General features: G+C 36.6%; 1 protein-coding gene across 1 annotated transcript in view; it reads left to right on the forward strand.

The window, feature by feature from the left end:
* GLIPR1L2 (GLIPR1 like 2) overlaps positions 1 to 26961 on the forward strand; it is a gene marked incomplete at both ends in the record, with an annotated part of 31060 nt that overhangs the window by 397 nt on the left and 3702 nt on the right. The window contains 2 exons of the mRNA XM_082666175.1: positions 7120 to 7365; positions 9173 to 9276. Of these exons, the coding sequence (XP_082522301.1) occupies positions 7120 to 7365; positions 9173 to 9276 (350 nt within the window). The remainder of the gene's footprint in view (positions 1 to 7119; positions 7366 to 9172; positions 9277 to 26961) is intronic.

The raw sequence follows: 26961 nt of genomic DNA on the forward strand, positions 1-26961 counted from the left end.
CCACTGTCACTCAAACGCATAGTTATTACCAAGGGTTTGCACAGGGCTTGGACTAGGGTGAGTAGAGGTACTCACCAGAGGTGCAAAATTTAAGGGAGCTTTAATTCGAGAAAATGATAGTTTAATGTAATTTTTTAAATTTAAAAATCAATGCAAAAGTATTATTGATGAAACAAAATCACTTTAAACAAAGACAGGATCTTTGAGCTTGAATTTGGGAGAGGCAAGGATAATGCAAATAAAAGGTCAGATTCTGTTCTTATTTAAAATTTTGAATTTTTATCATGGATGTTTTCACACTAATTTTGCCTTTTTAAAATATTTTTTATCTTGATTATTGAGTTTTTTGGTATCCAGCCTAAATTTTGCTCCCTAGAGGGTGTTTCATTCACCTCGTCCTAGAACCGGCCCTGATTTTGCATTCCCTTACAAAATAGTTCTTGCTTCTTTCCCATTTTTTCCCCCGTATTTCTTTGTAATGTCTCGTTAGCTGTTCCCCTGGTGCTATAGAGTCTTCATGATTGTCATTAAAAATGAATGCAAAATGTATCGGGCAATTAGGACCTTCCAATTTATGTTGTAAATATTGCAAGGACTGTCTCTCTAGATATGTCTTTTCTTCCTTCTGGATTAGTTCCTTAGGAAAAATTCCAGAAATGTGACAAATAAAGTATGTGATTTTTTTATTTATACGATACGTAGCAATTGCTATACTGAAGGACTGTGCCAAATTAAGCAAATATCAGCAGTGTAGAAGTACAGTAAGTCCCCTACATACGAACGAGTTCAGTTCCTAGAGTGCGTTCTTAAGTCCAATTTGTTCCAAAGTCCAACAAAGTTAGCCTAGGTACCCGACTAACACAAGCGGCTATATAGTACTATACTGTAATAGGTTTATAATACTTTTCACACAAATAATACATAAAACACAAAAAATAAAACTTTTTTTTTAAGATGTTGGGGGTAGGAGTTTATTAATTAATTAATTTATTTTTGCTCTGTTGGGTCTTTGTTTCTGCACAAGGGCTTTCTCTAGTTGTGGCAAGCGGGGGCCACTCTTCTTCGCGGTGTGCAGGCCTCTCATTATCGCGGCCTCTCTTGTTGCGGAGCACAGGCTCCAGATGCGCAGGCTCAGTAGTTATGTCTCACGGGCCTAGTTGCTCCACGGCATGTGGGATCATCCCAGACCAGAGCTCGAACCCGTGTCCCCTGCATTAGCAGGCAGATTCTCAACCACTGCACCACCAGGGAAGCCCCCAAATAAAACATTTTTAACCTTACTGTATAGTACCTTGAAAAGCACAGTAGTACGGTACAATAGCTGGCATACAGGGGCTGGCATCCAGTGAACAGGCAAGAAGAGTTACTGACTGGAGGGGGGAGAGGAGGTGGGAGATGACAGAGCTGAAGGATTGTCAGCAATAGGAGATGGAGGGCAAGCTGCAATTTCACTAACACCTGTAGTTGATGGCACAGGTTCTGGTTCCTTGCTGGATTCAATTCTATCTACCCTCTTGAAAAAGCAATCCAGTGATGTCTGGGTAGTAGCTCTTTTTTTCTTGTCATAGATGACATGGTAGCACTGGATTGCATTCTGAATGGCTGCTGCAACCTTTGTGTACCATACTACGTTCAGGTCCTGTGCCTTAGAAACGAACAGTGCCTCCTCAAATAAAGAAAATCCCCTTGCCATTTCCTGCGTCTTGAATCTCTTCTGTTCTTTAGTTACTTCTTCTTCCTCTAGTCTCTCTTTGTCCATTCTCTGGGCCTCAATTCCATCAGGTCTTCATTAGTAAGCTACACAAAGCACAACCACTTGTAGAGGATGCACGCACATGACAATGTACGCCAGACACGTGAACTAATTTACTGGACTGCACATGTGACATACCATACATACATGTGACTGGACATACCACATCTGACTGGCTTGGGTATTTTCAGTCACTTGCTAAACTAATAAATTATAAAAGGGAACTTTGCTTTAATGTTAATTTTAAAATGTTATTTTGATTGGACGTATTTTGTACGTATTTTGTTCATTTTCTTTACCTTTTGAATTCTCAGTAAGTTTCCTCTTCTGTTTATATATTTTCTTATAGAAATATATCAATACTAGCATTGTATTTGCTGAAGATAGTTTTATCCAAGCCAATTTTAATCTTTTGAGTTTAATTAGAATTTGAGGATATTTGAGAGTTATATCTATGTATTTCCCACCCTTTGTGATTAATTCTATTTCTTCCAAGTTTGAAGATTAGCGTTCCTCCTGATAATGAATAAACACAAAATATTTTTAATTCAACTTTTTATAGGTTTTGTATTCCTAATGTCTAAAATTTTTATTTCAAACATAAAGCGTAGAGAATAATATAAAGCATAATATTGTGTCCCCTCAATATATATCTTAATATGTGAACATTTTTGAAGGAATAATGTTTTGGGTACAGTTTAAAGCTGCACTCTAACTTTTATCCTTCTCTTCTTTCTAAAAATTTGTATATATTTTTCCCATGGATTTTACTAAGATGTAAATAATAACTGTAAATAGTATAGTCTATCATAATAGTATGGTCTACTTAGAACTTTTCCTTGACAGGTTTGGAAATCATACATTTTATCTTTATTATTTACTGGTTATGCTTAACATTTTAATGTATATACTTTACAAAGTCCAAAGTTAATCAACATCTATAACCTCCTTCTAAATATTAAAAAGATATTACAACACATAAATTGTTTGTCTTCTGCCCATGTCCATGCTGTTGTTGTCGTCACCTAGTATTTTTGTTCTACCTTGTTTTTAAACTCAAAACAATTTTTAAACTCAAAAATTTATTGGGTTTTTTTATTGTAAAATATACATAACATAAAATTTACCATTTTAACCATCTTTAAGTGTACAGTTCTATGACATTAAATACATTCACATTGTTGTGCAATCATCACCACCATTCATCTCCAGAACATTTTCATCCTACCCAATAGAAACTCTGCACCCATTAAACACTAACTCCCCATTCCCTTCTTTCTGCTGGCTACTACCATTCTACTTTCGGTCTCATAAATTTGACTACTCCAGGTACATCATATAAGAATCATAAGTGTTTCTCTTTGTGACTGGATTGTTTCACTTAGCATGATGTCTTCAAGGTTTCATTCTGGGACTTCCTTGATGGTGCAGTGGTTAAGAATCCACCTGCCAACACAGGGAATATGGGTTCGAGCCCTGGTCCAGGAAGATCCCACATGCCATGGAGCAACTAAGCCCATGTGCCACAACTACTGAGCCTGCACGCCTAGAGCCTGTGCTCCGCAACAAGAGAAGCCACTGCGATGAGAAGCCTGTGTACTGCATGAAGAGTAGCCCCTGCTCTCCACAACTAGAGAAAGCCCGCACAGCAAAAAAGACCCAATACAGCCAAAAAAAAATTAATTTTAAAAAATGTTTTAAAAAAGAATTTCCATCCTCTTAAAGGCTGAATAATATTCCACTTTATGTATATACCACATTTTGTTTATCCATTTATCTCTCCATGGATGGTTGAGTTTCTTCCACATTTTGGTTATCGTGAATAATGCTGCTGTGGACATAGGTACGTGAATAAATATCTGTTCGATTCCCTGCTTTCACCTTTACTAGGTATATACCCAGAAATGGAATTGCAAAAACATGTACAAATTCTATGCTTAATTTTTTGAAGAACTGACATTCTGTTTCCCATAGTGGCTGCACATTTCGCATTCCTACCAGCAATGCACAGGGTTTCAATTTCTCCACATCCTTGCCAATGCTTGTTTTAATGGGTGTGAAGTGGTATGTCATTATGGTTTTGATTTTCATTTCCCTAATGATTAGTTATGTTGAGCATATTTTCAGGTGTTTATTGGCCATTTGTATGTCTTCTTTGTAGAAATGTTTGCACAAGTTCTTTGGTCATTTTTTGGTCAGGTGGTTAGGGTCTTTTGGTTAGCTGAGTTGAAGGAATTCTTTATATATTCTGGATAAAATCCCTTGTCAAATATATGATCTTCAGATGTTTTCTCCCCTCCATAGGTTGCCTTTCATTCTGTTAATAGTGTCCTTTGATACACAAAAGTTTTTAATTGTAATTAAGTCTAATTATCTATTTTTTTTATCTTGTTGCCTGTGCTTTTGGTGACATATCTAAGAAATTATCACCAAATCCAATGTCATGAAGCTTTTCCCCTTTGTTTCTTGTAAGAATTTTATAGCTTTAGCCAACAGGTACATAAAAAGGTGCTCAACATGACTAATCATCTGGGAAATGCAAATTAAAACCACAATAAGGTATCACTTCACACCCATTAGAATGTCTATCACCAAAAAAGACAGGAGAAAACAAACATTGGTGAGGATATAGAGAAAAGGGAAGATTTGTGCATTGTTGTTGGGAATGTATATTCGTACAACCACTATGGAAATCAGTGTGGAGGATTCCTTAAAAAATTTAAAAAAGAACTACCATATGATCCAGCAATTCCACTCTTAGGTATAAAAACAAAGGAAATGACAACAGGATATCACAGAGATGTCTGCACTCCTGTGTTCACTGCAGCATTATTCACAATAGCCAAGATATGGAAGCAACCTAAGTGCCCATCGATGGACGAATGGACAAAGAGGAAGTGGTGTGTATATATACAATGGAATATTGTTCAGCCATGAGAAAAGAAGGAAATCCTGCTATTTGCAACAACTGGGATGGAACTTGAAGGCATTGTGCTAAGTGAAATAATCCAGACAAAGATAAATATTGCATGGTATCACTTATATGTGGAATCTGAAAAAAAAAGTCAAACTCATAGAAACAAGGGAGTATACATTCCAGTGGCAGCAATTCCACTTCTGGGTATTTTTCCAAAAGAAAAAAAACAAAAAAAACACTAATTCAAAAAGGTATCTGCACTATATATACAATGGGTTATTACTCAGCCATAAAAAGGAATGAAATCTTGCTATTTGCAACAACATGGATGGACCTAGAAGGTATTATGCTAAGTGAAATAAGTCAGACAGAGAAAGACAAATACCATATGATTTCACTTATATATGGAGTCCAGAAAACAACAAACATAATCAAACAGAAACAGAGTCATAGATAAAGAGAACAACCAGGTGATTGCCAGAGGGGAGTGGGAGGGGGGGATGAGTGAAATAGGTGAGGGAAATTAAGAGGTACAAACTTCCAGTTACAAAATAAGTGAGCCAGGGGAATGAAATTTGGGAAGTACAGTCAACAATAATGTAATATCTTTGTATGGAGACAAATGGTAACTAAACCTGTTGTGCTGATTATTTTGTAATGTATGGAAATATTGAATCACTATGTTGTTCATCAGGAACTAACATAGTAGTGTTGTAGGTCAATTAGACTTCAAAAAACAACGAAAACAAAAATACTCATAGAAAAAGAGATCAGATTTGTGGTTATGAGGGTGGGGGCAGGGGGGGATTGGATGAAGGTGGTTAAAAGGTACAAACTTCCAGTTATAAGATAAGTACTAGGGATGATGTCCAAATGATTAATATTACACTACTGCCGTATGTTATATCTGAAATTGTTAAGAGAGTAAATCTTGAGTTCTCATCACAAGGGAAGAATTTTGTTTTTATATCTATATGAGATAATGGATGTTCACTAAACTAATTGTGTTAATCATTTCATGATGTATTATGCTGTACACCTGAAACTTACACAGTGCTGTGTGTCAATTATATCTCAATAAAAATGGAAGGAAAAAAACCCACTTAGAATAGTGACATGGTGCATTGTAAGCATGTGGTGTGTAAACAATATGCAAAATTAGGCAGTAGAAAGATGGTCCATGGAGCATAGTTTGCAAATGGCAAAGAATCTGAAGGGCCATTAATAGTGGAACGGTAACCTTTATTACATGCTGCTAGCCATACTATGGAATACTATAAAAAGTTTGCAAAAAATTAGGTAGATCTAGTTGTGCTAATATGGAACAATCTCTCTAAGTGAAAACTGCAAGTTACGGGCCAATAATATTGTGTATGGTATGATTAAAACCGTGCAAAGACAAAAATCACAAAATACTCATCTAAAACACCCTAACATATCTTATATATGAATGTGTGTATATGGAGCTAGAGAAATTTATACATAAACAATTTTTTAAAAATGATTACCTCTGGGGAGGGAAATAGTGTGGGGAGGGAGGGGATATGCTGAAGTTTTCTATAATATATTTTCTGTATTGTACTTCTGTATAATCTATGAAATTAACCAAGAAAACTCTAAGGAAATCTTAGTATTGTTTTTCAGAAATGTTTATTTTCAGATTTACTGTAACGTATATATATTTAGCATGTTGGTTTTACAAATATTTTGTTGATTTTTCTATTTGTGTTATTTTTCTTCTTGTCCTTAACTAAACAATGAATTTATGAGGCTCTAAATATGTCAGAAGTACACATTTCTGGATATTTCCATAAATGGAGGGGAGCAGCATCTTGTGATATTTTCTTACATTTCTGGGAACATCCATAAAACTTTACATGTGCCTCTTTTATAACATTTACCAACTACCACTATGTGTTAAAATATATATATATATATGTATTTGTATATATATGTATATGTATGTATATATTATCCCAGGTTTTTCTCCTAACAACAGTAAGCAACTAGAGGACAAAATTTATGTTGACTTCATATTTTATTCCTCACAGTACAATAATTTGCATATAATCAGTGCTCAATAAATAGTTCTTAAATATTTTAAATTATTGTATTATTACATATAAAAGCCATGAGATTAAAAATACACATTTTCTGAATAGACTACATGTAAGAGTATTATAACCATTTGCATCATCTAACAATCTGATTTTTTACTTAAAAATATATGCATAAGCCTTCATCTCAGGAAATAGTTGTTTCATTTATAATTGTCTCAAAACACTTTTTCTCCTACGTAAATTCCATAAACCAGACTCATAAGCACAAAATAACAATTGTTTTCCTTACATATAATTATGAAAACTCAAGGAAAATAATTTAGAGCACAAAAAAAAATAACTCATTGTTGTTATTTTTTCTTCTTTACTTTTTGCATTTTTTTTTTCAGACTTGGGATGTAGCTTTGTCACGGACTGCTAGAGCATGGGGGAAAAAATGTGTGTTTGAACGTAATATTCATTTAGAAAAACGAAAAATGGCCCATCCTAGATTTAATGGTATTGGTGAAAATATGTGGGTCGGCCCTGAAAATGAATTTACTGCAAGTATCGCTATCAGAAGTTGGTTCGCACAGAGGAAAAAGTACAATTTTGAAAAGAACAGTTGCTCTGATAACTGTTCTAATTATCTACAGGTATCTAATTTTATATTATTAATTCAATAGACTCCTTAATTGCTTTACTACTACGTTGTTATTGTGTTTCAATTTTATAAATAAACTCAAATGGCAAAATTATTACCTCTAATAGAATCAAAATTCTAATCAGTCCTAGATCTTCTGAATGTTCATAATTTCTTCTATTATTTGAACCATGCAATTAAAACATTCCTTTAAATATAGTAAGTCTAATCTCCATAGCCAAAGATGAAAGGTACCTTTCTAAAATAATGTACACTGGAAAAGAAACTAGCAAATAAAAATTACTTTTAGTTTATTGACTATAAACATAAGTAAAAGATGATTTTTTTTGCACAGATCAGCACACATACTACTATATAACTGATTAAAATGTTTTAAATGCAAATACATATAATTATTTTCCTACCTCATGTCTAACAATTCACTCTTACACTTTGTACTCCAAGAACACTGAACCACTTTTTATTTCCTGTACAAACATTTATTTTTTCACATATTACATTGTTTTATAATCATCTGTTTATATATCTAATACTACACTAAGGGCAGGGACCTTGTCTTCTTATCCATGTATTCTCAGCACAGCAACATGACATTATTTAGGTCTTCAATAAATATTTGTATCAGGTATCAAGAAACTATTGAATTAACTTCCAAGCTCATTTAAAAGATTATTTTTCAGTCAATAGACTCTAATGTAGAACTTAAAATCTTGGAATTTTTTCATGTTGAACTCATGTCTTCCTGTTCCATCAAATGATTTATGTTTCAAAAAATGTTTAATCAATTTTTTCTCCTAGAAAGTTAGAGTGGTTCTCTACTGTCTTACTCATGTCAAAGCTAGACTCCTTAATATGACTTCAATACTCTGAGTAAAAGTCTACTCCCTGACCTACTCCTCTGTATTTTTTCCTCCTTAAGTCTAGTTTCCTAGACATTTTCGTTTCCTGCATTTGACCTGTTTAACTTCAACTGTTACAGACATTCTATTCTCTATTCTTTTAATGCATCACTCTATTTCTTTTGGAATCACTAAGACTTCAGCTATAGAGAAAAGGAAAACAAATTGTTTCTCCCTCTCCCACAGAGGTTAACAAAACAATTTTTTGTTGTCATTCACTTGTAAGTATTAGGAATATTAAAGCCATTCAGGAATTTCTGGAATATCTTTAATTATTCTCATATTTTCACTCCAAGACCTATTTTGCAAGAAATTATTTTATAGGAACCAGCTCTTTTACTCATTTTTTAAATGAAAGGTCCAGACTTCATTTTATTTTGTAATGGAATTTCCTCAATAAAAGAAAAGAAAAATGCTGATAACATTCAATTACTTTCCACTCTTGTATTTCTTTTCCTTCCCTTCTATAATCTTACTGTCCCCTCTTTTTTTCCTTTTTATTCACAACTTCCATTCTTCCAAAACTTTGTGTCTTCACATTTCCCTCTTCCTCTTTGCCAATAACCTAGAACTCTCAGAGTCAACAAGAGGTCGAAAATTGATTCAGCAGGTGTCTTCCTTTCGCTCTAATACATTATTCTGGATCAGTTTTTCTCAGACTCTTTATCCTAAGAATACAGTATTGGTAGAACCTATTAAAGTGTTTCTCTAAATACAGTTTTGGAAATGCTTCCCTAAATCCATGATAATTCTCTACCTGCATCCAAATGAAGAATTGTTCATATTCCTTGAATTGCTTTGTTAAAGGTCCTATGTGTATTGAATATACTATTGTTTATACTATGGCAGAGTAAATGTTTAGAATTAAATTTTATGTTTTCTTTGAAAATTTTATTTTAGCTTGTTTGGGACCAGTCTTACAAAGTTGGTTGTGCTGTTACTCCATGTTCAAGAATTGGACATATTAAACATGCAGCACTTTTCATATGCAACTATGCACCAGGGTAAGTTCCTTTAAATTTTTTAAATAATATAAAAATAAATGGGGATTTTTCAAGGTTAAGTTTTCCTAACTTTCAACATATTCTTCTAAATGTCTTTGCAAGCTATAAAAGAATTAAGTATGAGATAGCAATTAAAGACTTTATATTGAAATATTTTAAATTTAATAATAAAATAAGTCAATTTAGGCATACTGATTTTATGTATAGACTAGCCAAATATTACTTCCTGAGAGAATTTTAACTTTAGTATTATTTCATAGTACCTAGCCTTATTAACATAGGATTTAAATTATTTTCCAAAATTGTTTATCTCCATATTTATTTTTAAAAAGTCAAAAGAAAATAAGGTTAAGTGTGTTGAAATGTATGTTGTAAGAATTGTTTCAAGAGTACATCAGTTTTATAACATGAAGGACACTTTTAGTTGACTATCCTCTGGAGAGTGTATTATTAATTGGGGCTAGTCTCATACATATAAGGAATCATAATAACTCAGAGGTGCAAAAGTACTTCACAAGTCTTCTAGTTATGCTATGCATATGAAACTTGAATTCTTAACACTTACTTATCATGTGGTTACTTACCTGTACCTAAAAACTTTCCAATGATGGGAAAAAACTACCTTCCAAAATAGCCTCCATCTCTGGAGAGCTTTGTTGGAAAATCTCAAGTTTTCTTACAGGTCGATATGATACTATAAGTAATACTGTTAAAACGTCTAACTGAAGTGAGAAAATATCCTAATCAACATGCCAAGAAAAATTGACTACATGCTAGGATTGAGAAGGAATTTCTTAAAAATAAAATGCTTCTGGGGCTAAACCAAAAAGAGAAAGAAAAAAAAACATTGATTACTAATTAATGATTGTATTCCCCTAGATAGGGAAAACAACAGAACTATGATGTAAGTTGAATTAGATTCAGAAACCCCTTCTTAAATGGAAGCTTTGCTGACTTTGAACATAGGCATGCCAAACAAGTTTGGAATGTAGAGTAATTGCAAAACTTTTTTGGCCTCTTTCAGTCCTACAGACTAGAAGTACTGGGGTGATATCTATTACATGGAGAAACTTTTGAAAGTTAACTACTGATTGGTATTGAAAATTCAAACAGACCACTGGGCATGGGTGGTGGGGAAGGAAGAGGTTCCTCTGGGGTACTAGTCTTCATTTTACATGCTCAGCAATTACATACAAGGCTCTGATCTGTCTACTGACAAACCAATAAAGACTGACCATACTTAGTTTGTAGTCTTGGAAGAGAGACAAACAATAAATAAGTGAACATAGAAATAAATGATATTTAATTAAATAATAAAATATGCCATAGAAACAAAGCACAGTAAGCAAATAGGTAGTAACTAGCATAGAATATGGATAGGATAGCTGCAAAAGGAGGTGGCATTTAAACCGAAAGCCAAAAGATGAGGAGATGGCTAAAGAATATTTCAGGTAGAAGTGAGAGCACATGTAAAATCTCTGCGCTTGGAATAAGTTTAGCATGTTTGAAAAATGAATAACTGTGGTTAGAGGTAGGAGACGAGGTAGAGAGTTAGGTGACAACTAAATCAAATAGAATACCATAGGCCAGGTTAAGGATTTGGGGGTTTATTCTACATAATAGCAAAGTCATTGGAAAGTAATAAGCAAGTAAGTGGCATGATCTCATCTATGTTTTTTTTTCTCCCTGTTCTTTGTTTTTTAAAAAAATTTTATTTATTTATTTATTTTTGGCTGCATTGAGTCTGTGTTGCTGCACGTGGGCTTTCTCTAGTTGCAGCGAGCAGGGGCTACTCTTCGTTGTGGTGCACAAGCTTCTCATTGCAGTGGCTTCTCTTGTTGTGGAGCATGAGCTCTAGGCACGTGGGCTTCAGTAGTTCTGGCGCTCGGGCTCAGTAGTTGTGGCTCACGGGCTCCAGAGCACAGGCTCAGTAGTTGTGGCGCACGGGCTTAGTTGCTCCACGGCATGTGGGATCTTCCCGGACAAGGGATCGAACCCACGTCCCCTGCACTGGCAGGAGGATTATTAACTACTGCGCCACCAGGGAAGTCCCTCATCTATGTTTTGAAAAGAAAACTTAGCGATAAAAGATTGCTCTTGCTGTGTGTCAATAATGGAGTATAGGAAAACAAGGGTACAAAGAGAAACAAGCACAATTAGGAGATTGTTTCTGTAGTGCAGGCTATAGACTGGTATCTTGGATTAGGATTTTAGCATGTGGATTGGTTTTCTATTGCTGCATAATAAACCACAAACTTAGTGACTTAAAACAGCAGCCATTTATTATTAAACAGTTCTGTAAGTTATAAGTCCAGGCACAGTATAGCTGGATTCTCTGCTCAGGGTCTCAAAGGCCAAAATCAAGGTGTTGACTGAGTTCTTATCTGGAGGCTCTGGGGAAGAGTCTGCTTTTAAGCTCCTTCAGGTTGTTAGCAGAATTCAATGCCTTGTGGTTATAGGACTTGGGTCCCCATTTTCTTGCTGGTTCTAAGCCAGTGGTTGCTCTCGTCTTCTAGAGGTTGCCCACATTCCTTGATGCATGGCTCCCACCATCTTTACGTCCACAAAGGCACATCAGGTCCTTCCCACGATCCAAATCTCTGACTTCTCTTCTGTGACCAGCCAGAGAAAACTCTCTGCTTTTAAAGTGCCCAAGTGATTGGGTCAGGATATTTTCCTGGATAATTTCCCTATTTGGCTGGTCACAGAAGATCAGCTATGCCAAATAACATAATTTAATCATGGAAGTAAATTCCATTACATTCACTTTCCTCAGAATTATGCAAGGCATGTATAGCAGGGGTAGGGGAGCTTGTGCTCCATTTTAGAATTCTGCTTACTATACCATGGAAATTGTGAAAAAAGGTCAGTTTCTGGATATATTATGAAGGTAGAGCTAAAAATACCAGTTGATGGATTTAACTTTAGGGATAAGAGGTATAGAATAAACTGTGGCGATACCCATGCTTTTAGTCTGAACAACTGGATAAGTGATGATACCATTAACTAAGACAAGGAAGAACATCAGAAGATGTGTTTTATGTTTGGACACATTAGGTAGAAATGTAAATGTGGAAAATGTAAATGAATCATGAGAAGGAACTAGCTGTATGAGGGTCTGGGATAGGTTTTGAAGTAAAGGAAACTGCTACTATAAAGGCCCTGATGTAGAAATGAGTCACAGTCCTGAACAAGACCCCCTTATGAAAGAGTGAGTATGGAGACTTAATTCAAGGATTAAGTCCTAGATCACTACAGTATTTCAACTTCAGGCAAAAGAGATAACAAAGGAGAGTGAAGAGGCTAACAAGATAAGAAGGAAACCCAAACAATGCTGGTAGGGTACTTGGAAATCAAGTGAAGAACGTGAGTCATGATGCCCAAAGTGGTTAACTGTATGAGATGCTCCTGAAAGAATGAAAAAAAAAATGAGGAAGGAAAGATGACATTTCCGTTTGATAAGATGAAGGTATTTGGTGACCTTAATAGCAGTAGTGACTGCAGGGGTATCCCATGACTATAGTGATAAGATGAACCTACTAGTCATTAGGATTACTCTTCTTTCCACTCACCTGTCCCATAGGCTTCTTTGTCTTGAAATTTCTATCAACCATTATTTCCTTGATACAAACTTTGGAAAGTCCATTTGTGAAGGATCTAGGTTGGCACATATATTATGTGAGTCAACTCAATTATGAGTTGACTGAGTCAACTCAGTCCAAGTTATTTGCTATGTACTCAAAATAGGCAGTCATAGGTATCTTTCTTAAGAATCATTGTAGAAAAATTAATTCATCACAGTCTTATAAACTACTTCATAGAAATGAAAATAAGAAAGCCAGATTGGGGACTTCCCTGGTGGTGCAGTGATTAAGAATCCACCTGCCAATGCAGGGAACATGGGTTGGAGCCCTGGTCTGGGAAGATCCCACAAGCCACAGAGCAACTAAGCCCGTGCGCCACAACTACTGAAGCCTGCGTGCTCCAGGGCCCACGTGCTGCAACTACTGAAGCCTGTGTGCCTAGAGCCCATGCTCTGCAATGAGAAGCCACTGCAATGAGAAGCTCATGCACCGCAGCAAAGAGTAGCCCCCGGCTCGCCACAGCAACTAGAGAAAGCCCACGCGCAGCAACAAAGACCCAACACAGCAAAAAAAAAAAAAAAAAGAAAACCAAATTGAAAAGTAGAATGTGTAATGGACTGAATGGTGGCCCCCACCAAAGGAGGTATCTAGTTCCTAATTCACAGAACCTGTGAATATTAAGTTACATGTCAAGAGTAAATATTGCCTTATATGGCAAAAGACACGTTTAAGATAAGGATCTTCAGAGGAAGCGCTTATTTTAGATTATTCAGGTGGGACCTAAATGTAATTACTTGTGTCCTCATAAGAGAGAGGGAGGAGATTTCAGCACTAGACACACAGAAGAGAAGGAGGCAATGTGACTGTGGAGGGAGAGGTTGGAGTGATATATTCACAAACCAAGGAACTTCTGGAGCCACCAGAAGCTGGAAGAGTCAAGGAATTCCCTCTCTGAGCCTTTGGAGGGAGCATAGCCCTGCCAACACCTTGATTTTGGAGTTCAGGCCTCCAGAACTGAGAAAATAAATTTCTGTTTTTATAAACCACCAAGTTTGTGGCATTGTTAAAGTAGCCACAGCAAGCTAGTACAGAATGGAAGAATAAAACAGATTTGGCAATAGGGAAAATATGAGTCAACCACAATCTTGAAAAATTTCAGAACACGAAGATGTACAATAGAAGTAAAAATATATATGGAAAAAGAAAGGAACCCTGTAGGGTGATAAATCTATAAATTATTGCTCCTAAAGAACAGAGAATAAATGGAACAGAAATAATAATCAAAGAAAAGAAAAGAATAAGCAAAAGAAAAGAATCTGTATAGATACCTATATAAAGGTTAAGATAGCTTATAATGTATCAGGAAAAGTGAACTGCAACAATATTTACATATGTCATTTTCTAGTGGTTATTTTTCAATTTCAAAGATAAAAACTTATACATTCCTGGGAATTCCCTTGCAGTCTAGTGGTTGGACTCCGTGCCTTCACTGCCGAGGGCATGGGTTCAATCTGGTCAAGGAACTAAGATCCCACAAGCTACGTGGTACAGTCAAAAATAATAATAATAATAAAATAAAATAAAATAAAAAACATACATTTCTACGAAAAATAAGACAAAGTAAAATAAAACAGTATTAATTAGATTAGCCTTGAATTTCGGTATTGAAGGGGGTACAATCAAAGATGAGCATTAGAATTTAAGCTTAAATGATAAATAATTTTATTAACTGAGTTAGGAAAAGATGTAGGGTGAAAGAAAAAAGGATTTGTTTATTTTTAGACACGTTGCATCTGCAGGTTTCTGCAGGATCTTTTACTTATTTAAATACGTTTATAGTAGGTACATTTAAACAATAACTAAGCAATAGAATTCCACATTTTTTACATGGTATTCATCCTGAAAACACTTATAGACTGTTGGGAAAGAAATTAAAAAAAAAAAACACAACGTTAACCAAATACGTACAACATCTGTATTTTAAATAGAAAAGATCTGTTGTAAAAGCACGTATGAAATCATAGAAGCAGTTAGCCAGGATACAGATTCAGAAGTAGTTAAGTTTGATGCATAGAGGTGTATTAGAAGGGAAACGAGGCCAGTGGGGGAGGTAAGAGTTCTGAGATTGAAGAAAATGACTTGAATCTAAAGCTGGACCTTTAAAAGAAGTAAATTATAGTGTCCAAAGGTATTTAGTAAAGAACATTTTCTTTATTTAAAAATTAAGGACCGCGGAGCAACTAAGCCCGTGCACCACAACTACTGAGCCTGCGCTCTAGAGCCCGCAAGCCACAAAAAAAATAAATAAATAAGGAAATGCAATCTGGCAGGTGGTGCCATTTTCTTTACGTCATGAACAGACAGCTAGAATATGTTTCCCAGCCTCCCTAGAAGTTCGGTTGGGCCATGTGGCTAAGCTTTGGCCAGTGGAATTTAGGCCACTTCCAGGCCTGGCCTTTGAAAACTTCCTACATGATCCTTCACACTCTTGGTCTTCCCTCATCTACTGGTTGGATACAGAGGATCTGGTGGAGGATTAAGATGTCCTAGAGAGTGGCAGAGCCACAAGATGAAATGAGCCAGTGCCCCAGAATCACTGCATGGAGGAAAGCTCCTCTACACTGCCAAAACCCATACTGTACCATGACATGGATTCTGCCTACAGAACATGGAAATAGTGAGGAAAGGTCAGATTCGGGATATAATTTGAAGATGGAGCTTAACAACACCTGCTGACAGATTTAACTTTAGGGGTGAATGGAATAGAATAATCAAGAATGACACCTATGCCTTTAGTCTCAGAAACTGGATGAACATTGGTGCCATTAGACAGATAGGGAAGACTTGTGGAGGAGCAGAGCTTGAGAGAAGATCAAGTGTTTTGGTTCACATACATTTGGTGGAGTAATAAATGTGAGAAATGTGAATGAATCAAATGAGAGAGCTAGTCAGATGAAGGTCTAGGATGGGTTTTTAAGTAGTGGGAACTGCAGATATAAAGGCCCTGAGGCAGAAATGAGTCACAGTCCTGAAAGAAATCACCTTGTGAGAAAATAGGTATGGAAAACGGGACAGAAGAGACTAAGGACTAAACCCTACATCACTACAATATTTCAACTTCAGGCAAAGGAGCTAGCAAAGGAGTATAGAAAGAGACTAGTAAGGTAAGAGGGAAACTAGAACTGTGCTGGTAGATTTTTAAAATAACATTTAGACTTATTTTCTCATCAGTCTCTATTATATATGAGGTGGCTCTCTTTCCATGCTTTTCTGCATGCATAATAATTTATGATTCAATGATATATTATTGTGATCATTTTAGACATTTTGAATAGCAATTTAAATACGTAAAATGCAAACAATGCATATAACCCATTTCAAGTATGACAGTATGAAAAGCTATGACAAGTTCACAATGTGCAGTGACAACCATATCATGTTCACTGCCTGGTCAACTGTGATTTTAAGATGCCGTCAATGTTAAGATGCATCTCAATTTCAGAGGTGCTAAAATAAGAAAAGATGTACATCTTAGAATTATGAGGCACAGTACATAACTGAAAGAAAAGATTTACAGAACAATGTGTATCCTTACTATGAATGATAAAATAAGAACATGTTATCAATATATGAAATAGTATATTATTCACAGTTAAGTACAGCTTTCTAGTCTGTCTCATATTTTAAAATATTGGATGTGAACTGTGAAGCACTAAATTTGATTTCATGACCTAGTAATAGCTCATAACTTGCAGTTTGAAAAATAGTAATGCCAATTTAGAATATTCTATATAGATATTTGGCAACGAAGAAAAGGAAGGTGTGTAGGTGTGTAGAGTTGAGTGAAAGTTTTTGTTTTATGACTTTGGTTTCTAATGTACTTTTATAAGCTAAAGAAAGCCATCATAAATAGAGAGTGATAGAATATATTAGAACATATAAGAGATGGGGGAAGAATTGAAAAAGAAAGTTCTATCTGGAAAAAAAACAGGAGGAGAGAAGTATAAGAAGAGAAAATTAGAGAAATTCTTAATAGTAAATATTTTTCTTTCTTGCTCATGAGGGTTTAATCTATTTTATTGATCTCTCGAAAGAAAAGATTTAAGGGGTTATTTATCCTTTCTCATTCCTTTGTTTTGAGATATTTAATCTTCCAAGTACTTTTTAGGGAGAGGGGCTGTTATATGTTGCTGTTTTTATCAAAATATACTACATTCATTTATCTTTAATCCTACTTAATAGTGAAGATATTTACAGTTATATATTTTCCTTTGATTACAATTTTTACTAGACCTTAGGATCTCGTATGACATAGTCTCTTTCTCATTGCTTTCTATGTATTGTAATTTTAGGTCATTTAATAAATCATGTTTAGTACTTGATACATATTCATGATGGAAAAATCTATCCAAGGAGAAAATAATGTTCCCATCCTTGCCTTTCAGTTACTCTCTCCAAAATTTTATCCTAAAAGATATATTCTGTGCATACAGAAAAGTATATCTATCTTTGTGTATGTGTGTCTGGGTGCACAAATGTGTGCATTTCCATAATTCAAACAGGAGCGCACTACATTTCTTGTGATGTTCTTTAACTTTTTTACTTGATATGGACTGGAAGTCTTTCCATTTGAGTACGTGAAGAGTTTCCAGATTCTTTTTAAGAATTTCACAGTTTTTTTTTTTTTAGTGGATGTACAAAAATTAATTTGAATAATCCTCTCCTTCTGATGGACGTTTAGGCTATTTTATTAATTTTATTTCAAGCAGTAATTATTCAGTTAGACATGTAATTCTGACATGAGTTAGTAGCTATAATATAAACGTATAGTCATGGAAACCCTAGGCCAAAGAGAATGTGTACTTTTAATTTGCATATATATTACTAAATATCTATTCATCATAGTCACGCCATTTTTTCTATTACAACTTTTTTTTATGTCGGCATATAAGAGGGGCTATATTTAAACTCCCTTGCTAAGATAATATATTTTCAAATATTTTTCTATTTACTACTATGAGTTATGTATATGTTTAATTTTCATCTTCTATTTTTCATGAGTTTAAGTATATTTTTTTATATTTTAGAATATGTGGATTTCATTTACTGGGACCTGAGGGTTCCTATACATTTACTGTTTTTCTCTTAAGTTGTTGGACTTTTTTGTTTTTTAACTTGGAGGAGTGTCTTATGTACAAGAAAATTAGCTCTTTTATGTAATATAATTTACAAATATTTTCTAGTTTTATGTTTAACTTTTGACTTTATTTATAATGCAATCTATTTTTGCCAATAGAATTATTTTGTTTCATTGTAGAAAAAAATGTATCAGTACTTTTTTCATGGGTTTTGAGGTTTGTATCATACTTAGACAAGCCTTCCCCAAATATTATTATCTCACATTTTCTTCTAACGATTCTTTATTTTTTTTTAACTTTTAAATTAATTTGATCCACTTTGATTCTGGACATTATGTAAGCTGGTATAAGAATTAGCCTCCTGCTTAAAGTAACTATAAAGACTGGGCAAAACATATAAAATAACTGTTTTTAGGCATTAGAAAACAACCAGTACAGTGCTATGATCCTTGCAAATAGAAAAGAGTACAGTGGGAACCCTATATGTGCCTTGGTTTTCTCTCTGTGAGCATCCTATTGTACAAACCATAGCCAAAGCAAGCAAAGATTGTGTATTTTCTGGGCAAAGGAGATATCAGTGTTGATTGATGTTAAGTAGTCTAGGATTTAGGACAGGCTCCCAAAGAGGAGGGGGCTGCAGAGAAGGACCCCCAAACATCTGTGTACAATTTCTCTGCAAGTCCTTGGGCAGCTCCTAGGCTGCACTCCTCAAAGCGAGATTCTGGAAGGATTAGATAGGAACAGTTACTTGCAGGCTGAAGACCTGCACAGAGATTTCAGAAGCTGCACAGTGCTGAGAAGACAAAGCTGCAGTTTGGGCCTAGCCAAAATGGAGAGGTATTGACGAAAAGTCTGACCGAGCAGAACATTAAAATCCAAAAAATATGTACCTAATTTTATAAAAATTTCAAACTAATTAATGACTAAAGAAATACTATAGATAATAGCCAAAGAAAAATTGATATACTGGAAAATGTATGTGTGGAATATATGGCAGAGACAGTCCCCTTAATTTACAAAGAATTCATACAAATCAAAAAGAAAAAGAGAAACAACCCAAGAGAATAACGTGCAGAAGATATGAAGAAGTCATTTACCAAAAAGAAAAGAAAATGGTCATGAATCATATGAAAATGTATTCAGTCTCACTCATAATTGAAGCAATTCAGGTAAAAACAAAAATAAATGTTCACTTTCCACTCATCCATTTGAGAATATAGAAAAGCTTAACTGATACTCTGCGTTTGCAATAGGGCAATAAATTGATACAGTCTTTCTGGGTTCGGCAGTGTAACAAATTTAAAATTATACTTACCATTTGATCTTGTAATCTCCTTATCAGGATTTTATCTTAGTAATATCTTCATGAAAGTTGGCCAAGATATACATACAAGGATACACATTGGAGCATGTTTTAATAGCATGAAACTGAAATTTAAAAAACCAACAACTCCAGTAATAGGGGACTAAGCAATTAATTTACTGCACATTATTGTGTAACCATTGAAAAAACTGGTGTACTTTTCTATGTACCAGTATGGAAAGGTCTCACTCGTTAGGTGAAAAAGTAAGATAAAAAACAATAATAAGTAAGAACAGGTCTTTTTGTTATAACAGTTACTATTACCAAAAAATGTAGTGATTCAAGATAAAAGTGGGAAATTTCAGTTTGGTGGGTACTGTGCTCCATTAGTCATTCAAAGACCCAGGTTTCTCCTATTTTGTTTCTTCACCATCCCCTGGGGCAGTGTCTTTGTCCACATGATCAAATCCAGGCCACAGACATAAGCTAGCTCAAGCTCATAGTAAGGGAAAAGAAACATGCTGGCAGCATGAGTACCAGGTGGGGAGTGGTGCACATCACTGCTACTGCCATTCCATTGGATATAAAATTAATCTCATGGCCACATCTAAGTTGCAGGAGAGGTTGGGAAATGTACTGAGACTAGCCATTAATGTGCCAAGCTAAAATACTGTTATTTCAGTATTTCAAGAGATATTTAGATTGACAGCTAGCAGTCTCTATCACAAGCATGTAAGTACTGAGAATTTTTATGAAAAACTTTCTTCTGGAAGGAATCATAAGAAGTTGTTAACAGATGTTATCTCTGGAGAGACAGATGGAAAGTGGAAGATGGAGACATTTTTTCCCCTTTAAAGGTGCCCTTTTCTGCTTCCTCCTTTCTGTCATATACTTATAAATAATATATATGTATTACTTTTGTTTATCTTTTACATCAACAAGGGATGTCTGGATTGATATTGGAGACATATTTAAGACATTTCCAGAAGGTATAAATAACAAGATTTGCAGGTCATTGTATTAAGTAATCAGAGAGAGGAAGTAGTCAAGGAAGATTTTCAAATTTATGATCAGGCATGAATGGTATTGGCATTAACTGCAAAGGGGAACACTGAACATTTTGGGAGGGAAGATAATGAGTTCCACTTTGTACATAATGAATTGGAGTTGGCTGCGAAATACTCACTTTGAGATGTTTAGTAAGCAGGTTGTTATTTAGGTCAGAAGCCCATGAGTGAGGAATGACATAGAAGAAACATTTGGAGTGCCAGGAAACATAGGGTAATTTAAATCATGGGAATAGATGAGATTGCTTAGCAAGAGAGTATGGAATGAGAAGAGAATAGGACCTGTGGAATGTCATGCCAACATTTAAGGGCAGTTAGTGGAAGATAAGTGGGAGACCTAAGAAGAGTGGCCAGACAGGTAGAAGAAAAAGCAGAAGAGTATGGTATCAGGGAAGGTGTGGGGAAAGAATATTTTTAAAAGGAAAAACTCGTCCAAACTTTCAAATTCCAAGACGTCAAGCAAAGTCAGGACTTAAAAATATCAGATCTAAAGAGAAGTTCATTAATAAACATAGGAAAACTGCTTCTATGGAGTAGAGGAAACTGATGCCAGGTTGGAATGAATTGAGAACTGTTTTGTTGTTGTTTTTATTTTGTTTTGTTTTTAAAATGGGGAAGATGTGAGCATATTTAAATATTGACATGAAGAATCTAATACAAAATAAAAGTAATTCTTTATAAAGTATAAAGGCAGGGTATATGTAAAGATACAAGTCCCTGAGAAAACAGAAGGCTTTAAAAGAGAAAAAGGAAGGGTTTAAAAGAGATTAGGGCTAAAAAAAACTATACTTAAAAAAAAAAGCAGACAGAACCATAGGACAAATGGTAAAAGCAAAGCTATACAGACAAAATCACACAAAGAAGCATACACATACACACTCACAAATAGAGAAAAAGGAAAAAAAATATAGATATATATATATATCATTGCTCCCAAAGTCCACCTCCTCAATTTGGGATAATTCGTTTTCTATTCATGTATTCCACAGATGCAGGGCACATCAAGTTGATTGTGGAGCTTTAATCCGCTGCTCCTGAGGCTACTGGGAGAGATTTCCCTTTCTCTTTGTTCGCACAGCTCCTGGGGCTCAGCTTTGGATTTGGCCCCGCCTCTGCGTCTAGGTCGCCTGAGGGCGTCTGTTCTTCGCTCAGACAGGACGGGGTTAAAGGAGCAGCTGATTCGGGGGCTCTGGCTCACTCAGGCCCGGGGGAGGGAGGGGTACGGAGTGCGGGGCGGGCCTGCGGCGGCAGAGGCCGACGTGACTTTGCACCAGCCTGAGGCGCGCCGTGCGTTCTTCCGGGGAAGTGGTCACTGAATCATGGGGTCCTGGCTGCACAGGCTCCCGGGAGGGGAGGTGTGGAGAGTGACCTGTGCTTGCACACAGGCTTCTTGGTGGCGGCAGCAGCAGCCTTAGCGTCTCATGCCCGTCTCTGGGGTCCGCGCTGATAACCGCGCCTCGCGCCCGTCTCTGGAGCTTGTTTAGGCGGTGCTCTTAATCCCCTCTCCTCGCGCACCAGGAAACAATGGTCTCTTGCCTCTTCGGCAGGTGCAGACTTTTCCCCGGACTCCCTCCCGGCTAGCTGTGGCGCACTAGACCCCTTCAGGCTGTGTTCACGCAGCCAACCCCAGTCCTCTCCCTGGGATCCGACCTCCGAAGTCCGAGCCTCAGCTCCCAGCCCGCCCGCCCCGGCGGGTGAACAGACAAGCTGCTCAGGCTGGTGGGTGCTGGTCGGCACCGATCCTCTGTGCGGGAATCTCACCGCTTTGCCCTCTGCACCTCTGTTGCTGCGCTCTTCTCCGTGGCTCCGAAGCTCCTCCGCTGCCTACCCCCCCTCCCCACCCCGCCATCGTCTCCTCCAGTGAAGGGTCTTCCTAGTGTGTGGAAACCTTTCCTCCTTCTCAGCTCCCTCCCAGTGGTGCAGGGCCCATCCCTATTTTGTCTGTTTTTTCTTTTTTTCTTTTGCCCTACCCAGGTACGTGGGGAGTTTCTTGCCTTTTGGGAGGTATGAGGTCTTCTTCCAGCGTTCAGCAGGTGTTCTGTAGGAGTTGTTCCACATGTAGATATATTTCTGATGTATTTGTGGGGAGGAAGGGGAGCTCTATGGCTTACTCCTCTGCCATCTTGAAGGTCCCCCCAATGGAACAGGATAGAGAGCTCAGAGATAAACCCACGCACATATGGTCACCTTTCTTTGATAAAGGAGGCAAAAATATACAATGGAGAAAAGACAGCCTCTTCTATAAGTGGTGCTGGGAAAACTGGACAGCTACATGTAAATGAATGAAACTAGAACATTCCCTAACACCATACACAAAAATAAACTCAAAATGGATTAAAGACCTAAATATAAGGCCAGACACTATAAAACTCTTGGAGGAAAACATAGGCAGAACACTCTATGACATAAATCACAGCAAGATCCTTTTTGACCCACCTCCTGGAGAAATGGAAACAAAAGCAAAAATAAACAAATGGAACCTAATCAAATTTAAAATCTTTTGAACAGAAAAGGAAACCATAAACAAGATGAAAAGACAACCCTCAGAATGGGAGAAAATATTTGCAAACAAAGCAACTGACAAAGGATTAATCTCCAAAATATACAAATGGTTCATGCAGCTCAATATCAAAAAAACAAACAACCCAATCCAAAAATGGGCAGAAGACCTAAATAGACATTTCTCCAAAGAAGATATACAGATTGCCAACAAATACATGAAAGGATGCTCAACATCACTAATCATTAGAGAAATGCAAATCAAAACTACAGTGAGGTATCACCTCACACCAGTCAGAATGGCCATCATCAAAAAATCTACAAACAATAAATGCTGGAGAGGGTGTGGAGAAAAGGGAACCCTCTTGCACTGTTGGTGGGAATGTAAATTGATACAGCCACTATGGAGACCAGTATGGAGGTTCCTTAAAAAACTAAAAATAGAACTACCATACGACCCAGCAATCCCACTACTGGGCATATACCATGAGAAAACCATAACTCAAAAAGACTCATGTACCACAGTATTCATTGCAGCTCTATTTACAATAGCCAGGACATGGAAGCAACCTAAGTGCCCATTGACATATGAATAGATAAAGAAGATGTGGCACATATATACAATGGAATATTACTCAGCCATAAAAAGAAATGAAATTGAGTTATTTGTAGTGAGGTGGATGGACCTAGAGTCTGTCATACAGAGTGAAGTAAGTCAGAAAGAGAAAAAAAATACAATATGCTAACACATATATATGGAATCCAAAAAAAAAGAAAAAATGGTTCTCAAGAACCTAGGGGTAGGACAGGAATAAAGACTCAGATGGAGAGAATGGACTTGAGGATGCAGGGAGGGGGAAGGGTAAGCTGGGACGAAGTGAGAGTGGCATGGACATATATACACTACCAAATGTAAAATAGATAGCTAGTGGGAAGCAGCCGCATAACACAGGGAGATCAGCTTGGTGCTTTGTGACCACCCAGAGTGGTGGGATAGGGAGGGTGGGAGGGAGACATAAGAGGGAGGAGATATGGGGATATATGTATACGTAGAGCTGATTCACTTTGTTATACAGCAGAAACTAATACAACACTGTAAAGCCATTATACTCCAATAAAGATGCTAAAAGAAAATGTAGGACCAACAACAACAAAAAAGTGCAAACAATTAATTATATGACTTTTGAACTTAAAAAAAAAGAGAGAGATTAGCCTTAGAAAGAATGAGGAGCAGTTCTTCAGTTGTATTAGAAAGGAAAGCGTAGGTATATTTGTCATATTTAGTGACAGAAAATTTCTCGAGTTCCAGTCTAATAGCTGTTATGATTCTCTGTGAAGTAGAATAGATCATGTCCTGAGAATAAAGGGAGAGACAGTGAAGCTGGAAGTTTGAGGACTGGGAAGATATGAAATAGTTATTATGGAACATGAGAGCGGAAGCTGAATAGAGAGAATGATAGAGATATTCTCTACCTAGTTTAATGATTTTCCTCCAGCAGCACCCAGCAGCCCTGAAGCAGGCATGGGACATGCAGACAGTACGATTCCTTCACTTTTTCCTACACAGCGGTTTTGTCAGGTGGATGTAAAGGAAAATAGTGCAAGCGAGTTTCAAGGTTTTAGGTAGAGAACATGCAAAGTGATGGACCTAAGCTAGATTGAGAAAAGACAACACGATGGATAGGGAGAAAAATAGGAGAGAAAGTACACTGTGGAAACAGTGAAATTAATGGACAAGTGTGATGGGAGTGAATGAGTTAGGAACCTGGAAGGACAGGAGGTTGCAGTCAATGAGTGGAATGTGTGATTTGTGAGTTCAGAAGTAGAGCAGATTTAGGAGATAATAAGATGCAGAATGTGGCTACAAAAGTGACAGTTATGTAGCATTAGGAAGTTTTATGATGGTGAAGACATCCAATAACATAGAGACCAAGTTATTGGATGAATTATCCATTAGCATATTGTAATCCTCTAGGTCCCAAATTTGTAGACAATCGCACAATTTTGACTAAAAAGCAAAATGGTGAGCCAGATACCAAAGTGAATAAGGAGGCATAATCAGAAGGTAGATGGTATCTTGGGGAGGATTAGAGGATGGTACAACTACATAATATCAGCCTCAAGGAGCTTTATAGGTGTTTAACTGTGTTCCCTGGTCCTTTAGGTGCAAGATGTGGAAGTGAAGGGAGGAGATGTGACCAACTGATTTTCACAGAAAGTGATATAAAGTGAGGTAGCTTTGCATATACAGGGATAATTTGAGGCAGAAAACAACAGGATCCATACCTTCCTTGACCTTGAATAGGTCCAAGAAGTAGTCATGGAGTTTTGGGCAAAGACAAATATATTAGATGAATCAGAAGAAGAGCCAGATAGAATCTCTAAAAGATAATCTTTGCTGCTTATTGCATGTATTTTTCTCTAGCTTATTGGGATAGATTCTTTAAGTCTACTTGGGAAATCTATAGATGTTTGGATATGAACCAGAAGCCAGCACTGTGATATTTCTCAGTGCCATATGGATGTAGTAAAAGTGAAAAGAGTTACTGTAGGTGGCCTAGTTATTCTGGTTGTATAATATGGAAAAATCAATATCTATTTGATGTACTCTGGCCATTGTTCCATGGACAATATACAGATTATATGAGTCTGCACATGGAGAACTTTGAAGAGAAGAATCTATCTACAAATTGTAATTCCTAGATTGTCAATCCATGGAGCTGGATTATCTCCTTCATGAACAAAGTGGCAGGCAATAAAAGTTTCCATCACCACCAGAATTGTGTTCTCATTCTGGAACAATGTAGATCTATTATAAAATTTGAATAATGGTTTTCTAATGGACTTTGGGTTGGGCATGGGAGTAGTTTACCCATTGGGCTACCCAGGTGACATGTCCTTATCTAGGGCCTGGACACATATCCTATAGGTGGCAATATAATGAAGATATGGCCAGATGCAAGTCTAAGAAAAGTTCCCGAGGACTATGTTCAGAGTCAGGACTTGGTCTTAGCGAACGCTTGGGCTGCTTCTCGGAAAAGGCAAATGCCTAAAGACAGAGAATATCATCTATTTCTTCAGGCACCACCAGGGCAGCTATGAAATTTCAAAGGACTTTGCTAGTTGTAGATACTTACCTGTTATTTTCTCCTAATCCAGCCCAATAATTTCCAATTGCAGTTGTGGACTTGTACTGTAGATTCAGACTCAAGTTGCTTTAGGTTAAACTTTTTAGAAACTCAGAACAACAGAAAGATTAACATGGGAGAGTATTAGCTTGCCGTTTCTGGCTACCTAATATAAACAGTTTTATAATGTTCATATCTTTGAAAAGGAGGGCCCGTTGTATTCTAGCACAATGTGAATTTATTTATTTTGATTAATTAATTCATGTATTTATTTATATATTTATTTGCCTTTCCAGAGTTATTCCAGGCCATGGTTATCAGACATTATGGTCATGGGATGATTAGCCTATGCTCCAGGTTTTTTTTCACATCTTTATTGGAGTATAAATGCTTTACAATATTGTGTTAGTTTCTGCTGTACAGCAAAGTGAGTCAGCTATATGTATACATATATCCTCATATCCCCTCCCTCTTGAGCCTTGCTCCCACCCTCCCTATCCCATCCCTCTAGGTTGTCACAAAGTACCAAGCCGATCTCCCCATGCTATGCAGCAGCTTCCCAGTAGCCATCCATTTTACATTTGGTAGTGTATATACGTCAATGCTACTCTCTCACTTCATCCCAGCTTCCCCTTCACCCCTGTGCCCTCAGGTCTGTTCTCTACGTCTGTGCCTTTATTCCTGCCCTGCCACTAGGTTCATCAGTACTGCATTTTAAAATTCCATATATATGCGTTAACATATGGTATTTGTTTTTCTCTTTCTGACTTACTTCATTCTGTATGACAGATTCTAGGTCCATCCACCTCACTGCAAATAACTCAATTTTGTTCCTTTCTATGGCTGAGTAATATTCCATTGTATATATGTGCCACATCTTCTTTATACAATCATCTGTTGATGGACATTTAGGTTGCTTGCTCCAGGTTTTAAAGGCAGTCTGTATAGTGAGTAGCTTTCTGCATA

Source organism: Grampus griseus, assembly GCF_964374135.1.
Source record: "Grampus griseus genome assembly, chromosome: 11".
In the NCBI taxonomy this organism is placed as follows: domain Eukaryota; kingdom Metazoa; phylum Chordata; class Mammalia; order Artiodactyla; family Delphinidae; genus Grampus; species Grampus griseus.